The sequence below is a fragment of the Thunnus maccoyii genome, chromosome 21, assembly GCF_910596095.1.
Source record: "Thunnus maccoyii chromosome 21, fThuMac1.1, whole genome shotgun sequence".
Lineage (NCBI taxonomy): Eukaryota > Metazoa > Chordata > Actinopteri > Scombriformes > Scombridae > Thunnus > Thunnus maccoyii.
In genome coordinates, this window is record NC_056553.1 from 12767038 (window position 1) to 12784695 (window position 17658).

At 44.0% G+C, this 17658-nt stretch overlaps 2 protein-coding genes across 3 annotated transcripts; both read left to right on the forward strand.

Annotated features, from left to right (window-relative positions):
• Positions 1 to 1711: 1711 nt before the first annotated feature.
• On the forward strand, positions 1712 to 6292 carry naa50 (N-alpha-acetyltransferase 50, NatE catalytic subunit). Of its 2 annotated transcripts, none has more exons than XM_042398918.1 (5): positions 1712 to 1922; positions 3718 to 3851; positions 4295 to 4414; positions 4533 to 4599; positions 4818 to 6292. In XM_042398918.1, the coding sequence occupies exons 1-5, from the start codon at positions 1915 to 1917 to the stop codon at positions 4993 to 4995; spliced, it is 507 nt and encodes a 168-aa protein (XP_042254852.1). In that variant the 5' UTR covers positions 1712 to 1914; the 3' UTR covers positions 4996 to 6292. The 2 variants fall into 2 exon arrangements, with proteins under 2 accessions (XP_042254852.1, XP_042254851.1); XM_042398917.1 differs by having other exon boundaries at positions 1713 to 1922; positions 3715 to 3851.
• Positions 6293 to 6518: 226 nt separating this feature from the next.
• On the forward strand, positions 6519 to 17460 carry LOC121887839 (basic helix-loop-helix domain-containing protein USF3). The gene is made up of 7 exons (XM_042398889.1): positions 6519 to 6642; positions 7128 to 7257; positions 8534 to 8565; positions 8698 to 8780; positions 8984 to 9080; positions 9258 to 14212; positions 15070 to 17460. The coding sequence occupies exons 2-7, from the start codon at positions 7214 to 7216 to the stop codon at positions 16876 to 16878; spliced, it is 7020 nt and encodes a 2339-aa protein (XP_042254823.1). The 5' UTR covers positions 6519 to 6642; positions 7128 to 7213; the 3' UTR covers positions 16879 to 17460.
• The last annotated feature ends 198 nt before the right edge of the window (positions 17461 to 17658 follow it).

A 17658-nucleotide genomic window follows, 5' to 3' on the forward strand; every position in this document is an offset into this window, starting at 1 on the left:
GGTATTTCCATTTTATGGTACTTTATACTTTTCTTACTGTACATTTTCTCCATTTATTTTGCAGTAAAAGCATTTTTTCTGATAAAAAAGCTATTTTAGATAAATAAATATTCGTATTGTTTACATACTGCATATGAAAATATATATAATACATATACAGTATAATGATAAAATATGATGTAATTATTGATCAAACTACCCAATAGTATGTAAAGTAGTTAAAATTGGTGCTTACATAATAATAATCAAGTTATTATAAAACAATATATAATGTAATACTCTCTGGGGGCAATTTTCTGCCTAAAGTAGCCTACTTTTACTTTTAATATGTTGTTTAAATTTTACAAAAAAAAAAAAATACTATCGTACACTGTTTACTGATACTATACTTATAACATTTTGAATGCAGGACTTTTACTTGTAGGCTACTGGATTATTTTTATATGGTTGTATTGTTAATTTTACTTAGGTAACACCTCTCAATATTCTTCCACAACTGGTGGCAGCTATGAAATACAGCCAGACTGCACCTAGAGATGTGTTAGGCATTTGAAATGAATACTACACTGTGCTGAAATATCAGCAGGTATTTGTGATTATGAATAATGGTGTTGTTGGTCCCCCACACAGTATTATTACTGTATACGTCCAGAGTCAGATTTAAAATCAACAAGGTGAAAGACCATTTAGACCACTGGTTCCCATTCTTTTTGGCTTGTGATCCTAAGCCAAGCAATAGCTACTTGTAACCCTTCGTAAAAGTTTACTCAAAGAGATGTTCCCTTTAGATAGTTCAATTTGAACCCCTTGTGGTTCCTCAGCATTTACAATATGAGGTGAGGTATCTCTCATCCGGTGAATATCTTTGCAGCGACGTTTGAGCCAAAATGGAGTCAGTACCACATATCACATATAATATTAATTATTAATTATTTACTCCATATTAGTTAAATGTTACCTAAAATGTTTAAGTGAAAAAATCTAAGAATTATTAGTCCCTGTCTAATATATATTTGTAAGATATATTTGTGAGGCTAGGTTTATGTTTTGTGTTTTAATTTTGCTTTTATAACAGTGCATGAAAAAATATATCCATTAAATCTTATTTGCGAATACTGTCTTGACAAACGACAGAAATTATTTAAAAAATGAAAGTAGTTTTAACATGCACACAAGAAATGAGTATTTTATACCCTGAGTTAAGACTCGTAGGCTGAATTTCTGATCAGGTTGCGTACAAATCTCTGATTGTCAGGTTTTAATGCCAACTATGGAATTAAATGGCCCTCTAACCGGTGGTGTAAAAAGTATTTAGATCATTTACTTAAGAAAAGTACCAATACGGCAACGTACAGCAATTACAGTGCTGTGTATCGGTACACGGTATACGATAGTATTATCAGCTTAATTTAAACAACGTGTTAAAAGTACAGCAGAAAATTGCCCCCAATGAGCATTATATTATTATAGGAAGTACTGTAAGTTTTGCATTTCAGGTCATTTGACTGCTTCCAGTTTATTTTTTACTTTAATTTTTTTTTTTTTTTTTTTTTTTTTTTTTTTTTGATTCTTTGGAGATTTTGTTCAATTAGTATGACACAAATTTAATCTCATAGTAAAATAAACATAACTAACCGTTGGGACGGTGTTGAGCCTGAGAGACTAAACTCAGGTCACAATAATCCCCTTGAACATGCAGCAGTGCTTGTGCGCATGCGGGGGTCAGGGTTGACAGTCGTGGAGAAGGAGTGCGGCGGCGGCGGCTAAGCTAACAGCAACCATCGCAACTAGCTACATGTGGAGGGTAAAACGGGAGGCATCCCCGACCCTTACTCTGTCAAAATCCCTCCTTTTTTACCCTAAACAACTGTAAAGTTCAGCCTCGTCGAAAATAAGGGATAATATCTGTTTACAATGAAAGGGTGAGTGTACGTTTTTGAGTCACGAATAAGTAGATTAGCACGAGTAAAGTTTTTTACAAGGGGAGGAGACGGCGAGGCTAAGCTAGCTGGCTAAGCTATTTTTATTCTGGTGTAGGATAAAAACAGCAAACGGCAGCGCCGCTACCGAAACAGTCTAGTCACGGATAGTCCCGTCAACTTAAGCTGATTGTCGGTTCATTTAAATCGCGTAGAAGCGGTGCTAACTAGCAAGCTACCGCCGGGAAGCTGAGTCAGTAAAGCCACTTCAGCTAAGCTAAACATGCAGACACTGGATCTCTGCAGCTCAAGTCATCTTAAAGTAGCCCAGCAAGTCAACTTTTCCTATAGACAAGCCTGTCAGTAAATGCTGGTCAGCTCTGTTACCGACACAGTTACACTTTGTGCCAGCTTGCTCGGTGAAACTTGATCTGCCAGTAAAAACACTAGCTGTGTCAGATGACATGAGGGGCGATTAACACTGAACTGTGGGTGTTCAGATAGTTTTGTATAGACGTGTGTGATGCTGGTACTGTACATTACTGTACATCCCAATGAAACAACAGCTTTTTTTGTATTTTTGGGCGGGTGGGGGTGTAGTCAATCCTATAAATACCACAGTGAACCCCTCAACCAGGCAAACTGGAGTGTTGTGTTTGGGCCGCTTACTTACAGATCCCCTCCAGACATGTTTAAGATGTATATAAAATACTCTATTTTGAATAATAATTTGTCTCTGATATCGTTTTCCCACCAAAAGAAGTTAAATTGTAAAGTGTTATAATCCTTACCATGACATCTACTCCTTCTCTCATTAAAAAAAAAAACAGAATCAGTTTAACTGCTGGACGCACCAAGTCTCCTATTGTGTTGTAAAGTCCATTCTCATTGTATGTGCACTGGAGGCTTCAAGTCTCCACATCACACCTGTGTAAGTTGAAAATTGGATCATGATTGACTTCCAAACTATTTGTGATGTCACAAATCATGCTTGTCGGCCCACCTCTTAAAATCAGATTTTCAATGAGAGAAACTTTCAGCAGATGAATGTGAAAACAGCCTTTTAGTGTCAAAACTCTGTTCAGTGAAGCTCAAACATTCAACTGTAGTAACAAGAAGAAAAACGTATTTTTGAGTGGAGGGGACTTTAAACACCAGGACAACACTGTGACAGCTCACAGTGCTGTGGAGCAATAGCACAGCTTCCACCACTACTGGATTGGCAGTGGCTTGATTGTAGGATTGATTTAAGGGTATTAAATAGGGCTGCAACTAACAATTATTTCAATTACTGATTAGTCGCTTGGTCTATAAAATGTCTCTTCATCTTTAAATAGCTTGTTTTGTCTGATCAAGAGTCCAAAATCTGAAGATGTTTGGTTTACAAGACGAAGAACAGCAGCAAATCCTCACAATTAAGAAGCTGCAACTGGTAATGTTGGGCGTTTTTGCTTGGAAAAATCTCAAACTACTTTTGATGATTACATTTGTGTTGATTTAATTTTCTGACAATCAGATCAACCAATCAATTAGTCATTTAATTGTTTCAGCTCTAAAATACACAACTTTTATAGAAAAAAAGAAACTGCATCCAGGTGGTGAGTTTGGAGGAAAAAAATTGCAAGAGCCCAGCAGCCTAACGTTAAATATCAATGTTAAAGTCTCAAGATGGTGCAGCTTGCTGTTGTTCGTCTTGCTCCTGCACAGTGGATCTTTAATGCATTTTGAGTCAGTTTATCCTGAATATAAATGTGTACCTCTTGTCAGCCATTTGACCGTTTTGCTCTTGTTCCAGTAGCCGGATCGAGCTGGGGGATGTTACGCCCCACAACATTAAGCAGTTGAAACGCCTGAACCAGGTCATCTTCCCTGTCAGCTACAACGACAAGTTTTACAAAGATGTACTGGAAGTTGGAGAGCTTGCAAAGCTAGGTAAGAGACATCACTCATGTAACTTTCACACACGTAACTCTGAATAAATCCTTTTTGAAAAATCCTGTTGCAAGTTCTTTATTATGATGATAGTGGGATGTTAATGAGAGTGAAGACACACAGAAATTAGTGGCAGGATCCAGACCAGTAAGTGAAATGCAGGGGACCCAATAACCATGTTAATAGAAAGTATTCTTTTAACTGCTCGATTTCCACACAAGTTTTTTGTCAAAGGATATGTGGAGGCCAATTCATGTGTTTCACAATATTTTTTTACATTTTTTCCTATACTGAGGCCAGTTACTGCACTGTCAACAAAACCTCAAATTTCCCCGCCCTCTGCTCTCTTGGCAGTCATTGTGTCTGAAATTATAATGAAGGAAGGGACCCCTGTCTGCTGCTGTTGTTTCAGCGTTGCTTGTTTTTTTTTTTTTGTCTTGCAGCATACTTCAATGACATTGCAGTGGGAGCTGTGTGCTGCAGAGTGGACCACTCTCAGAACCAGAAGAGACTGTACATCATGACGCTCGGCTGTCTAGCGCCCTACCGTAGACTTGGAATTGGTAAGAAACTCTGCATCTCCAGGGGACTAAGAAACACCCCACTGTATTTTATGGCATTGTAGTGATCTAGCGGTGTTTTTATTTTTCACCAACTTTCATTTTGTCTTTGTCTCTCAAGGTACAAAGATGCTGAATCATGTGCTAAACATCTGTGAGAAGGATGGCACTTTTGACAACATTTACCTGTAAGTATCTAAGTGCATAAGGTGTACATGGAGTAAACTAAGGCTGCAGCTACTAGTTCTTTTCATTGTCAATCGATTAGATCTTTTTATGTTGTTTTTTTTTAGCTCATACTCATAAAACTCACTGATTTCTCTCAGCACTACAATAAACATAAATCCACATTAATCCTATTGTTAAATGTGACTTTTTACAATTAACTCGAGTTCTTTTTTCGCAGTCATGTGCAGATCAGCAATGAGTCAGCCATTGACTTTTACCAGAAGTTTGGCTTTGAAATCATCGAAACAAAAAAGAATTACTACAAGAGGATAGAGCCTGCAGATGCCCATGTGTTGCAGAAGAGCCTGCGCAGCCCATGTGCACCCCCCACCGGAGAGCTTCAGAAGGCAGAGTAGGGGCACAGCTTTCGGAAAGAGCACATATGTGCCCGCCTCCACAGAAACAGAACTGTGACAAATGCCCCAGGGTCGACACATTCAACACTTTCTTCAAAGGACGCTAAAAAGAGAAAACAAATTTAAAGTACAAAAATTGCATTTATTTTGCAAAGGGGTCCCCTTTGATTTTTGCATTTTTTTTTTTTTGCTCCCCTTTCCTCGTACACATAATTGAAAATGACAAAAATTCCAGTATCCAAAAGTGCTCCTATTGACACAGATGCCAACTTCAGACAGTTTTAGACCTGGTGGAGGGGGAGAGTGTGGTGTTTGCAAATCATACTGTTTGTGTTTGAGTTGTTTGTATGCGGTTATAAAGCTAACGGGGACATATCTATACTTTTGAGCAAAAGAAAACAGTTGGTTTGAAGCGGTAAAAGTGTTTGAAAGACCATCACTGACACACACACACACACACACACAGTCCCAGCTGGTCAGCTTGGAGTGACGCTTTGGGTTGTTTTCGTGGAGCAGTCACAACTCTATTCCCTTACCACCTGAACCCTGGGATTTATGGGAAATGAGTCTGACCAGTTTGTTGATATGTCATGTCCAGAGAGGGAATAGCAGAAATGCAACTCCCCTCGATACGGGCGTATGGAAGGCTGAACGGTTTTGAGGTGGTGGGAAGATGTGGTCACCACTCATAATTTCTGAATAACTTTATTTTCCAGGCTGTTTAATTTAATTCCCCTTCAACTGTTTCTGTTATTTTAATTTTTTACATCGAGATGGCAAATGGTTCAGAGATTCTCCTGGGTTTACTGCTTAGAGTGAAAACATTAAGAAATATTAAGGCATGAGAGAAGTTTCTCAGAAGGGCGCTCCACAGTGTCATGTGAGGGAAGTCCAAATAACATGTTTAGGATTGGATTTGGGCATTATTTTTCAGTAGTAAAATAAAGGTGTGTGAGGATGTGTGTCTTTAAACACATGAATGTGTTTAAAGACATCTTACCTTTAACACCTTTGGCACCTTATGTAGCCACTTTGCAGAAATGGTCTTCTCAAACTTCCTGCCTCAGTCAGCTTCATTTGAAGCTCAGCTGATAGTGTGGGAGTTTTTTGTTATGGTCTCTCAAACAGTGTATCACCCAGAGGAAGCTCTGACCCCTCTGCATGCAAGGAGAGTTGTGTCCTCTCCACTGTAGTATAAGCATGTTTTTCCTTTCTTTTGAAGAATTTTATCTTTTCTGGAGCTCTATATTGTAAGACTTTTTAACGTCTAAATAAAGGAATTACTATTTGCAGTAAATGTGTTACTAATTGTCTTGTTCTGTTCTATGTCCACGATGATTTATGAGCTAATTATCACAAGATTATAGTTGATAGTTAACTTAAAAACATTTCCTGCGAGAAATTTAACATGAATGTATAGCTCCATTCTGTGTAAACCCATCCTTGGATGTTGATTGGCTGAGACCTCCCGTATTTGAAATGCTATTGGCTGACAGCTCCCACAGAGCCCTCCTCTTTCTGCACCAAGTTAGATCTACAAAGATTGTTTTGAGAGATGAGTTGAGTTGAATGGCTTGCTAGCTAACAGTTAGCCTCCAATCTCTTTAACTTCTCGCAGGGACAGTCTCTAAAATGCCGAGACTACAGGTGAGTGCCAACTACACTCCATTAGTAGCGTTTTAACAGCAGAACCGTGAATAAACCTGCCTCTGCTTTGTTTAATAATCATACCTTGTAGCGGAGCTAAGCTAGCTGTTAGCGAAAGAAAGCTAGGTTAGCTGGATAGGTAATAGCTCAGGTTGCTTGTTTGTGGCTGGTTAAGTGACGAGATACAACTATCTAAACATCGTTTTGTGTCGACACGTAAAGCAGAACTCTTAACTGTATGTGTGATTCTTTAATCATGCTTTAATAAAGATGTAATATGCAGCTAAATGAGTTTATGTTAGCTGTAAAGCTAGTAAATCTACACCAGCTTGTTGTAGTAGTTGAGGCTCAGTTATCTTAACAAGGCTGCTGATTTTATTTCTACTGTGACAACATTGCTGCAGACTTATTGTGCGTTATAGTCTAATGTTGTCTGATGTCATCGTGCTTATTAATGTTGTATGTTTCATGTTGTTTATTTGCAGTACGGGCACGGAAGGGATGTGAGGTCCAGCTGGTGAATGTGTTGACTGGTCTAGTACCTTATCACACAGGCAACTGTTGGGACAGGATGCCAGAGATGACTGAAACTCAGACACCTGGTCGTAAACCTAAGTAAGAATGTCTGAATCGTCTGCTCGTCATTGCTGTCTTTAACCAAATTATCATTACAAGCACTTAAATCCATTTAATCATGCAGTCTCATTGAGATCAATATCTCTTTTCTCAAGAGAGACCTGAGAACAAGAAACAGTCATAAGAGCACAACCAGAACAACACATTTAACACAACCAACAAAGAATTAAGAAAAACAGTTACAAAAGTCAGAAAAATACATCAGATAATAAAGCTTTAACATCTGCAAGAGGAATCAAAGGGTTAAGTTTGAGGGCAGTTTGCAGTTCATTCCATCTAAAAGATGCATGAAACCAGTTCTGTTAACATTAGTGCGAACATGAGGGATGTCTAAGGTTAAGTATTTACTTGATCATGTACTGTAGGTACTAGATTTAAATGAGAGGAGAGAAGAGATGTGAGGTAGTTTGGAAGCTTTAACAGTAGAGCTTCATAGATGAATATCATGAAATCCATCCAACCTTGTGATACAGAGGACAATGATGAGTATGAAATTTGTCATTTGTGATGAAGCGTAATGTACTGTGATAAGCAGGGTTTAACTGCTGAAGTGATGATGGGGCAGCATGACAGTACAGAATATCTTCATAGTCAAGGACAGACATTAAGGTTGACTGCACAATAGTTTTATTGTTTGAAAAATACAGACAGCATCTGTAAATGTTGGTCATGGTCATGTATTCTGGAAATACCCCAAAATAACCAAATTCTGGGAAACGGTATGTACAACTATGAAAAAATATTAAAATACAATATTGCTATGGATATTTCTCTACTGGACCTATAGAGCACAATGATGAATACCTGGTCAAAATATTAGTAGTGGCTTGTAAAAAGGGTAAATGGGGTAAAACTGACCCACCAACTTTGGACCAGTGGACACAGATAGTCGAGGAAATCTATTTGATGGAAAAAGTGACACACATTGTGATACTGCAAGAAGGCAAGAAGAAAAATGGGAGAAATGGACATTATCCCACAGGGAGGAAGTGACACTGTAGACTAAATGGAAATTGACAAAGACAATGACCTGATAGACATATATATTTCTGATTTGATCTATGGGTGTTTTCCCTGAGCAAGTGTTTGTTATTATTTTGCATATAATTATTTAAAAGAAAAAGAAAGCCTTTAATTCTATACAAGAAGCCTAGTTCATTTTGAAATTTTTGAGTTAAAAGTTGAATATGAATCTTGAATGATAGTACACAATTGCAATAAAAAGACATATTAACAATTATTTTATTTTTTGCAGAAAGAAGAAAAACAAAGAATCCCACAATGCAGGTGAAATAATATCTCTATAATATCTTCTGTTATGCTTCTGTTCAAACCTTGCTGCTTAGTGAACACTACTTTACTGTGGGGCATCAAATTAAATGTAACTGGGCATTAAGGTTTTGTTTTGTCTTTATTTAGTTGAGAGACACAGAAAAGAGAAGATCAATGCTGGGATTAACCGCATTGGTAATCTTCTGCCCTGTTCCCAGGCACTTAAACAGGTAAGAGACAAGTCGCCATTACTGTTTTTCCTCATCAGCAGCCCATTATGATCAAATTGTTTTCTGTATAAGCTGCTGAGTTTATAGCCTGATAATCAGACTGAACTACTATTTTGTTTCACTTATTTAATATGGATATATATGTGAACCACAAGTATCCTTTTATGTGGCATATTCTGATATCAAACTTTTATCCTATTTAGAGTAAGAACATGATCTTGGACCAGGCTTTTCGCTACATCACTGAACTGAAGAAACAAAATGACACAATGCTTCTGGAAGGAGGGGATAAAGTCCAAGGTGAAGTTAAATAATCACACATTTGCAGCCAGGCACACCAGGAACCTCCCACAATTATACATTTATACATTGTGTCATTATGTGTATATGTGAGTATTGATTTATGAAAGAATGATTATATACAGGATGTTCACTTGATAGATCATTATGTGGTATGTGTGCTTGGTCTTGGTGCAGCTGAGGAGATCCGTCGACTGCGGCGTCAGTTGGAGGAGCTGCGGAAGGAGAGTGCTCACTACATCGAGCTCCTCAAAGCCCATGACATTAACCTTCTGGAAGACCCCACTATCCACTGGAAGGGCAAACAGCGATGTGCCAAGGTGGCAAAAGTGACTCCCACCCATCAACTCCCAAAGGGAATCATTGTCTATTCCAATGGCAATGTGATGTGCCCGGCAGGGAAGGAGACAAGCCCAGGAAAACAGCCTTCTGAAACATTAATTCTTCAGCCACCTTCTGAGGTCAGTGCCGGGTTAAGAGTTAATGGAGCCCTGCTGCAAGTTAATACCTCCTCTTCCACCCCTGCTCTTCTCCCTGGATCAACTGTCACTCCCGCCCAGTCTACGCCAGGCCTGAGAGTGGTAGAGCAGTGTGTGATTGAGAAACCGGCTGCAGCCCCCACTCTGCCACCTTCTGTGTCTTACATCACCCTCCAGCTCCCTACAGTCACCACTGCCCTGCCCCAGCAACCTCAGCCTGCAGCCCCAGCCCAGACCCTGAACATAGCAGCTACTTCAGCCTCACAGATCCCCACTGAAAGCCCTGCTCCACCTGTGTCCAGCCTCACCACGCTAACACAGACTGTAACCACCTCTAGAGCAGCAGCCTCAGAGGTCTGCTCTTGGGTCACACAGGACACTGCCATCAGGAATGTAAGTTACACTGCTATCCCTAACAACCAAGCCCTTCTTAGGGCTGGGACAGCAGGCAGCACACAGACCACCTGGACAACACTGCAGATGGCAGGGAACACAGTGCAGCCAGTCTGCCAGAGTCTTCCCACCGCAGAGGTTAGCAACACCACCCAGGCTGTCCAGCAGGTGACTGTGTGTCCCATGGGCAACAAACCATCTGTTCAGCCCATTCAAATACAGATGCAACCTCATGTTTCTGTACAACAAGCACCCATTACAGCCCACATTCAAACGCAGCCCTTTCAGAGACCACCGCAGTTACGGCCAGCAATCCTGAATCAGGCACAACCTGTCCTAGCCCCCCAAACTCAGTGTGCTGTTCTGCCCAAGCCAGCTGTGGTGGCTCACCCTGCCATCGTGTCACAGCCCCAGTCTGCTGTACTCCAACCTGCATCACTGGTTCCCCATCCTCCGACAGCCCTCATTCCTCAGCCTCAACCCCTCCCTCAGCCAACCCTGGTGCCTCAGCCACAGGCCACCGTGCTGCCCCTTCTTCAGACCATGCAGGTGCTGCAGGTCAATCCAACTGGAGGAACAGCCTCAGGGGTAACAGCGCCACAAAACACTAACAACAACAACCCAAGTGTGGTCATCCTGCAGCAGGCCAATGCCTGCCCTACACAGTCAGTTATAAGGGAGGAAGTAACCAATCAGACACCCTGTCAGCACATTGTAATCATCCAGGCACCCAATCAGGCTGCACCTGCCCCTCAAAATCCTCAGGTCGGCATGGTGCCTGCTGCTGTGCCCGCTGCAGTACCTGCTTTGTCCACTCAAATACCTACAACCAGCAGTTCAACGTCTGCCACTTCCTTACAAAGTGTTGGGGGAAAGCAGCTGGTGCATATTCTCCCACGCCCTGTTCAGCCTCAAATGAACCATCCTCTGCAGGTCACCCAGGCATCCGCTTCCCCAACGGTTCCTCCAACCCCACAGACTATCACTGTGAACGGCCAGGTGTTTGCCCTGCAGCCCATGAAGACCTCTGAAAAAGCCAACTCCCAGGGTGGCCAGAGTACACTACAGCTGGTCCAGCCCACCACCACTGAGGAACCAACTACTAATGTGGCCCTCAACAGTTTAGGGGCCCTCAGCAGTCTCAACCAGAGCATCTCTCAGGGCCTTCCACTTACCATTTCTAGTCAGAACAATGGTCAACCTCCAGCTGCTCCATCATCAGTTACCCAGCAGAAGCAGCAACAACCTCCTGCTCCAGCGCCCCTCCCTGTAACCACACTTGCTCTACCTGTGAGGCAATTGCAGGTCCCTTGTTTGAGCCCAGTGAAATCAGGGCTGGTGGTTAATGCCTCTAAGGCTTCAGGAAAGAGGCTTCGTACAGCTGTCAATACAAAGAGGTTAACAGCTAAAAGGACCAAACCAGCCAAGAAGAAAGAGCTCAGTCAGGTGCAGCCTGCTGTTGCTGTTTCAGCTAAGCCCGTGGCTGCAGCAGGAGAAGATCAGACGGTTACAGTGTCGCAATGCTCAACTGTAAAAGTCACAGACATTACCCCCACTTGTACCACAGCTGTCACAACGACAGATTGCAGTGGAGCTATTGGAAATGTCACTTCTGCACAAACAACACAGAAAATGATTGTGTGTAGTTCATCTAGCGGGCCGACTGTATTTAGCCAATCCCACACACAGAGCAAAAGCTCTGGCAGTGCAACTCAGAGTGATGTTTTATTCAGTCATACAAACACTAGTGGTATGGCAACTGCAGTTACAACTGTTAGTGCCACATCAGTCAAGCCATCAGTTAGTACAACTGTGGCCATTGAGAGTAAATCTGCTGTAGAATCTGGCAACAACTCAACTGTAACCAAACTCTCTGTGTCAGAGGTGAAACAGCTAACCACCAGTACAGCAACTAGCACAACACAAAGTAAGTCAGCCGCTACCTCTGCTGTTTCTAGACAGAGTAGATCTGTGGTCAGTTCTGCAGGTGCCGCTGAGGCTCAGTACACTTCCACCACTGTTTCAACTGCATGTCTGACTCCAGTCTGCACCACAGCCACTGCAGCAGTATCTTTAAACCAGGCTACCCAACCAACTTCAGTATGTCATAACCAGGGATCTAATACCCAAGATCCTCCTTCCTGTAATAAACCTGATTCTCAGCCCATCATTTCACCCTCTGTGTCCACAACTGTAGCAGTCTCATCCGTTGCACCAACTTTTTCTGCAGCCCATAGCTCCGTTACAGCCCCTACAACAAGTTCAGAGTTCAGGAAAAGGGTCACAACCACTAGAGCTCCAACACAGCAGACTGTTGTGAACATGCCCATTCTCCCCCCCTGCCATCCTGCTGAAGTCAAACCACCCCAGCCCCCTGTAAGGAACAGTGAGGTTCAAGATGGAAGACACTCCGCAGCAGCAGAGAAAGAGGGCTTGGTGGCAGCCACGTCTGACACTCCTTCTAGGAAGGATTTTGTCCCGTCTCAACAGGTGTACACTAACCTAGATGATCAAACTATAGAGCACCCTATGACATCTATCAGACAGACAGATTCTCCCATGTCTACAGGGGCTGGGGGAGGCAGAGGGTTCTCTGTGGCATCCATGCTTCCCCAGGGTCACAGTATTAGTGCGTCATCTGGCTCCTTTGGAACATTTACATTCACGTCTGAACAGGCAGAGATGCTGGCTTTGGCCATGCTAGAACAGGACAGTCCTGGGAGGAGGACTGGAGGGTGCTCTGGGGAAAACACTGCTCCAACAAACCCCACCACTGCCACATGGGAGCCCCCAAAAACTTCAACAGTGTCTAGTAGTAAAGAAAGAGGCTCAGCTGGACAACAGCAAGCTAAAGTGACTAAACCCTTGGACACAGTAACTGTTAAACCCGCAGTCCAGGTATCTGTCAGAGGACAGGTTGGGGAGGGGTCTGTCAGTGGGCCCAGCGGAAGCAGACATCCACAAAACTCATCTCATCTCATCTCATACTCCCAGTCTCAGTCTCTCAGCTCCTCTCAGAGTGGCACCGTGGCTAGCCTCAGTGTAAACAACCTAATCAGACCCAGCTCCAATCAGCAGCCCTATCCCGGCTCTCCCAGTCTGGCTGGCCAACAGGGCTCAGTTCCCTCACCTGTGGGGACCTCAGCCCACATATCCCAACCCTCAAACAATGCACTCTCACCCTGCTCAGGTGCAGCTCAGCTGAATGAGTACACCCCTATAAAAACTGCATTAATGAGGGCTCAGGCTGGAGCTGGTGTGGTTGAGCGACAAGTGAAGATCATCTCCAAGCGGCAGGCCCAGGAGGAGGTGATGCTAAACACTGGAAAACGACCCAAGCCTTGCCCTCCAGCAGCTACCACTGTTAGCCATATGGACGTAAAAGCACCAGATCACAGCCAGATGATGGTGGGACAGCTGCCCCCCACCTCCTCAGCCATAATGACAAGGATTAATTCTGAAGGTGGGGGTCCCCTCTTCTCCACAAACTCTTTCATGAGCCCTGTGGTCCGGCCCACAGATGGCCACTGCCCTCCTCAAGGACCCCCTGAGCAGAACCAGCCAGGGGTGCTTCATCTGCCCCAGGGTCATCCACAGCATGCTGCAACCCAGCCTGGCCAGCATCTGGGAGGGAACCTTTACATGAAACAGCAGCAGCAAGAACAACAGAGACACCATCTGTATCATTTACAACACCACCTGACACAGCCTGACCCTGCACAGCGGCACTCACTACACCAGAGGGCGCTTCAGCAGCAGCAGCAGGAGCAGCAGCAGTCGCATGTGCAGAAGAAGCGGAGTCTTGTCAGAGGCAATCAGACTGGTTCGCCTGCTGGCCTGCAACCGAAGCAACATCACCTGGAAAAGTCTGGAGTTCAGCAGCAGCACTCACATCAACAGCAACAGACTCAGCATCAACAGCACACACAGCAGCAGCAGCAGTCACAGCAGCATCCACAACAGTCACACCAACAATCACAACAGCATCAGCAACCAACGCAACACCAACAATCTCAGCACCAACAACACCAACAACAGACACATCAACAGCAGCCACAGACGCAGCATCAACAACACCAACAGCAGCAGCAGCAGTTACAGCAGCAGCAGAGCTCTCACTCCAGACACCAGCAGCATCTTCAGCAGCAGATCCAGCAGCAACAGCAGCACTTTAGGCACCAGGAGAAAAGCTGTGAAGCCCAGGCAGCAGGACCCAGGGCCCACCACAGCAGCCACCTGGCCCAGCAGGAGCACCTCAAGGTTGGTAGCGTCACATGATGCAGAATATGACAGTATGACTTTGTTTGTTCGTTCTGTTTAGCTGGCTGCATTTTCTATTGCCAAAATAATATAGGATGTATTTGATAAACAACTAGTTGAACCAACTTTTATTATATAACTAACAGAAAATGCAGCAAGTATACATTTAAAATTGATAGTCATTTATCAGGTAAAGTTTACTAAGCATTGGCTGTTCACAACTTAACAACTGCATTAAGTAGCGTGACTTCTTTCTTGGTGTGATGTCACAAAATAAACTAAATACTAGTAACTTGTGAGGGACACTTGTAATTCTGATATTTTCTTAACTAAATTATTACGTGATTTAAAATTAAAGTAATTATAAAACCTCAGCAGTGACATTTCTGTCAGTACAGTCTTCCAGGGTAAAAGTTCAAACTGGTGGGTAAATTTGTCATACTATTGGACACTGTGGCCAATAACAGCATTTCCCTTACACAGACGTAGCTGTAGCATCTTATATTTACACTGTCGTAGCATGAAAATCCCTAAAAACAGAAGAGGTTGGAACTATTTTAAAGTTAAACCCACTTAAATTATTGTAATACCTGGTCAGCTGTCATTACATTTAATTTGTACTATTTTGAATTTACACTGTGTCTGGAAACTGTCAGGGGAAAATATTTAAACAAGACGTTAAAGTAGGCAAACCTCATCTCTGAAGCACTCATTCATGCTTTTGGATGGGTGGGTCTCTCCAGGTCAGATGACTAATGCAGTTAAAGTTGATTGATTGATTGGTTGATGATATTCATTGATAAATCAGGCTTGTGTTAGGAAGTAACATCTTGACTTTTTCTCCTCCTCCTCCTCAGTCTGGTCAGGACCATAATGCTATGCAGAGGATGATGAGCTCTAGAACTCTGGAGCAGCAGCTCATCTCTCCTTCCAGTAATCCTGTGTCCCGGTCGTCTGATCTGGCCTGTGCGCCGTCACGCCAGGAACGCCACCGTGTTTCCAACTACTCTGCGGAGGCACTCATTGGTAAAAGCTCCACTAGTGGCGAACAGCAGCAGCGCATGGGTCTTCATCTTCAGCCTGGCCGTGGTGCCACCCAGGAGCAACCAGACCTCCGGGGTTACCTGGACACATCACGTGGGAAGGCCAACATTGCACACAACCCACAGAACCGCCTGCCCTCAGACCATCCAGGGTCTGCCGATGTTCAACGGGTGTCTGAGTGCCCACCTTTCAAGGCCATGGGTGGAGGAGCAGGAGCACATCAACTCAGTGGTTTTGAGGCACAGGTGTCTCGTGGAAGTGACATGGCCCCTAAGTCGGTGCCTCCCTCCCAGAGGGGACCTCAGGGGCAGCAGCAGGGCGGGTTCAGGATGGGTGTTGGCCCTCCAGCAGATGGCAGGAACCGTGGCGGCTACACTGGAGTTCATCTTGGCTCACAGGGAGTACAGGTTGGACCGGCGCTGCCCCGGGAGCAGGAAGGTTGTCATCAGAGTTTCATGCAAAGTCTCCTTTCCCCCCACTTACCTGAGCAGAGCAACCACCAACGAGCAGTGCAGTGCTGCCCCCCAGTCAGCATGGAGTACAGCTGCGTGCCCGGAAGCTCTGCAGCAGACATACAGGCCAAGGCCTCCAGCCCCAGTGTGCCCCAGACCCAGAAGGCCCCAGCTATGCGTCTTGGAGAGGGCAACAAGGGCCACATTTCTCAGGTCAATAGTAACATGCATGGTGTGCGAGCAGGTCTCCCCCATCCTCCAACCCCACACAGCAGCTCTGAGCCAGGCCGCTCCTCTGCCCCTTCCAGACCGCCCACTGCTGTTAGCCAGCACTCTCGTCACATCACCCGCGATACTCAGCCCACTAAGCTGAGACCTGGCGACCGGCCTCGATCAGGTACTCTGAGATCAAGTAACCCCTTTGAACCTGAGGGCCACCTGCCTCTGCCCTCTGGAGGAGGGGTGTTGCTGAGCAGGCCGCAGTCTGGAGGGGAGGCACGGCGCAGCACTATTGTTCGCTTTATGGCAGATAGTGCTCAGGTTCCAACCGACAACAACCTGGTTCCTGACCAACACCTTGCGCAGAACTTTGGTTTCCCCTTTATTCCAGAGGGAGGGATGAATCCTCCACCTCCCATCAATGCTAACTCCACATTCATCCCTCCAGTCAGCCAGCCCAACGCCTCCCGTACGCCGTCCCTTCTGCCTGTGGAGCCTCAGAACACTTTACCCTCCTTCTATCCTTCCTATTCTCCAGCTGCCCATCCCAGCCTCCCAAGCGATGTCACCCTCCAATACTTTCCCAACCAAATGTTCACCAGCCCAAGTGCAGACAAGGGTAGCGCTCCTCCGCTCAACAACCGCTTCGGCTCTATCCTTTCCCCGCCTCGCCCTGTGGGTTTTGGCCAGGCCAGCTTCCCCCTGCTCCCAGATATGCCCCCTATGCCTATCGCCAACTCGTCTGGAATCACCCCGCACATATCCAACTTCAGCCTCACTTCTCTGTTCCCTGAGATCGCCACAGGCATGCCCACTGATGGCTCAGCCATGCCTATGTCTCCCCTGCTGTCTCTCTCCAACACGTCAGCTGCCGACTCTGGCAAGCAGCCCAACCGTCCTGCCCACAACATCAGCCACATTCTGGGCCATGACGGCAGCTCGGCTGTGTAAGGAGAGCTCCTGCTGCATTTTCAACGCCATGGTTGGCTGGTGTTCTGGAGGGAAGAGTTTAATTATAAGTTTGAGATTTATTGTTCTTTTTAATGTTCAGAACGTGGTGGTGAAGCACCTGATGAATGGTTTCTAGGTTAAAATGACACACCAAGTAAGTTTGGTGGTGTTTTGTTGTTTACATGTTCACACAATTTCAATCTCAAATTTGTTCCTTTGGCATATGTATGATGTCATTGTTATAATTTGTAATATTTCAAAACTCTTTTGTTTATAAGGGGACATGGAATTGGGTCCTTTTAAGCTTTTTGTTTGAAATGTTGGTTAAACCAGCTGTTTGGTAGTAAAACAAAATCTAATTTAGGTTTAGAACTTGAATTCAATGTATTCTCTGTGATTTAAGAAACCCTCTGCACAGTTACCTACCAATGTAATTTACTAACTTATATCAGGTTGTTCTGTACAGAATGTTTTTTTCCAAGAGATATTTTGTAAATACCAATGTTTCATATCAGAATTGTTAGATTATGTATGTATTTGTAAATAGAAAATTGATTAATAAAGTTTATAAGGAGAACTTTGTATTTGCTGCCAACTGGAGATGTGTGTGTGCATGTGCGTGTGCATGCGCGTTTTTGTTTTCTCATTGGGACCTTTTCCAGTATAAATCCCAACCTTGTCAGGATCAATAGTCCAAAGTCCAATAGTACCAAAGCCCAATCCTAATGAGGCAAAACATTATTTCTGAGGTTCTGGTTAAAGTTAGGGTTTGGGTTAAGG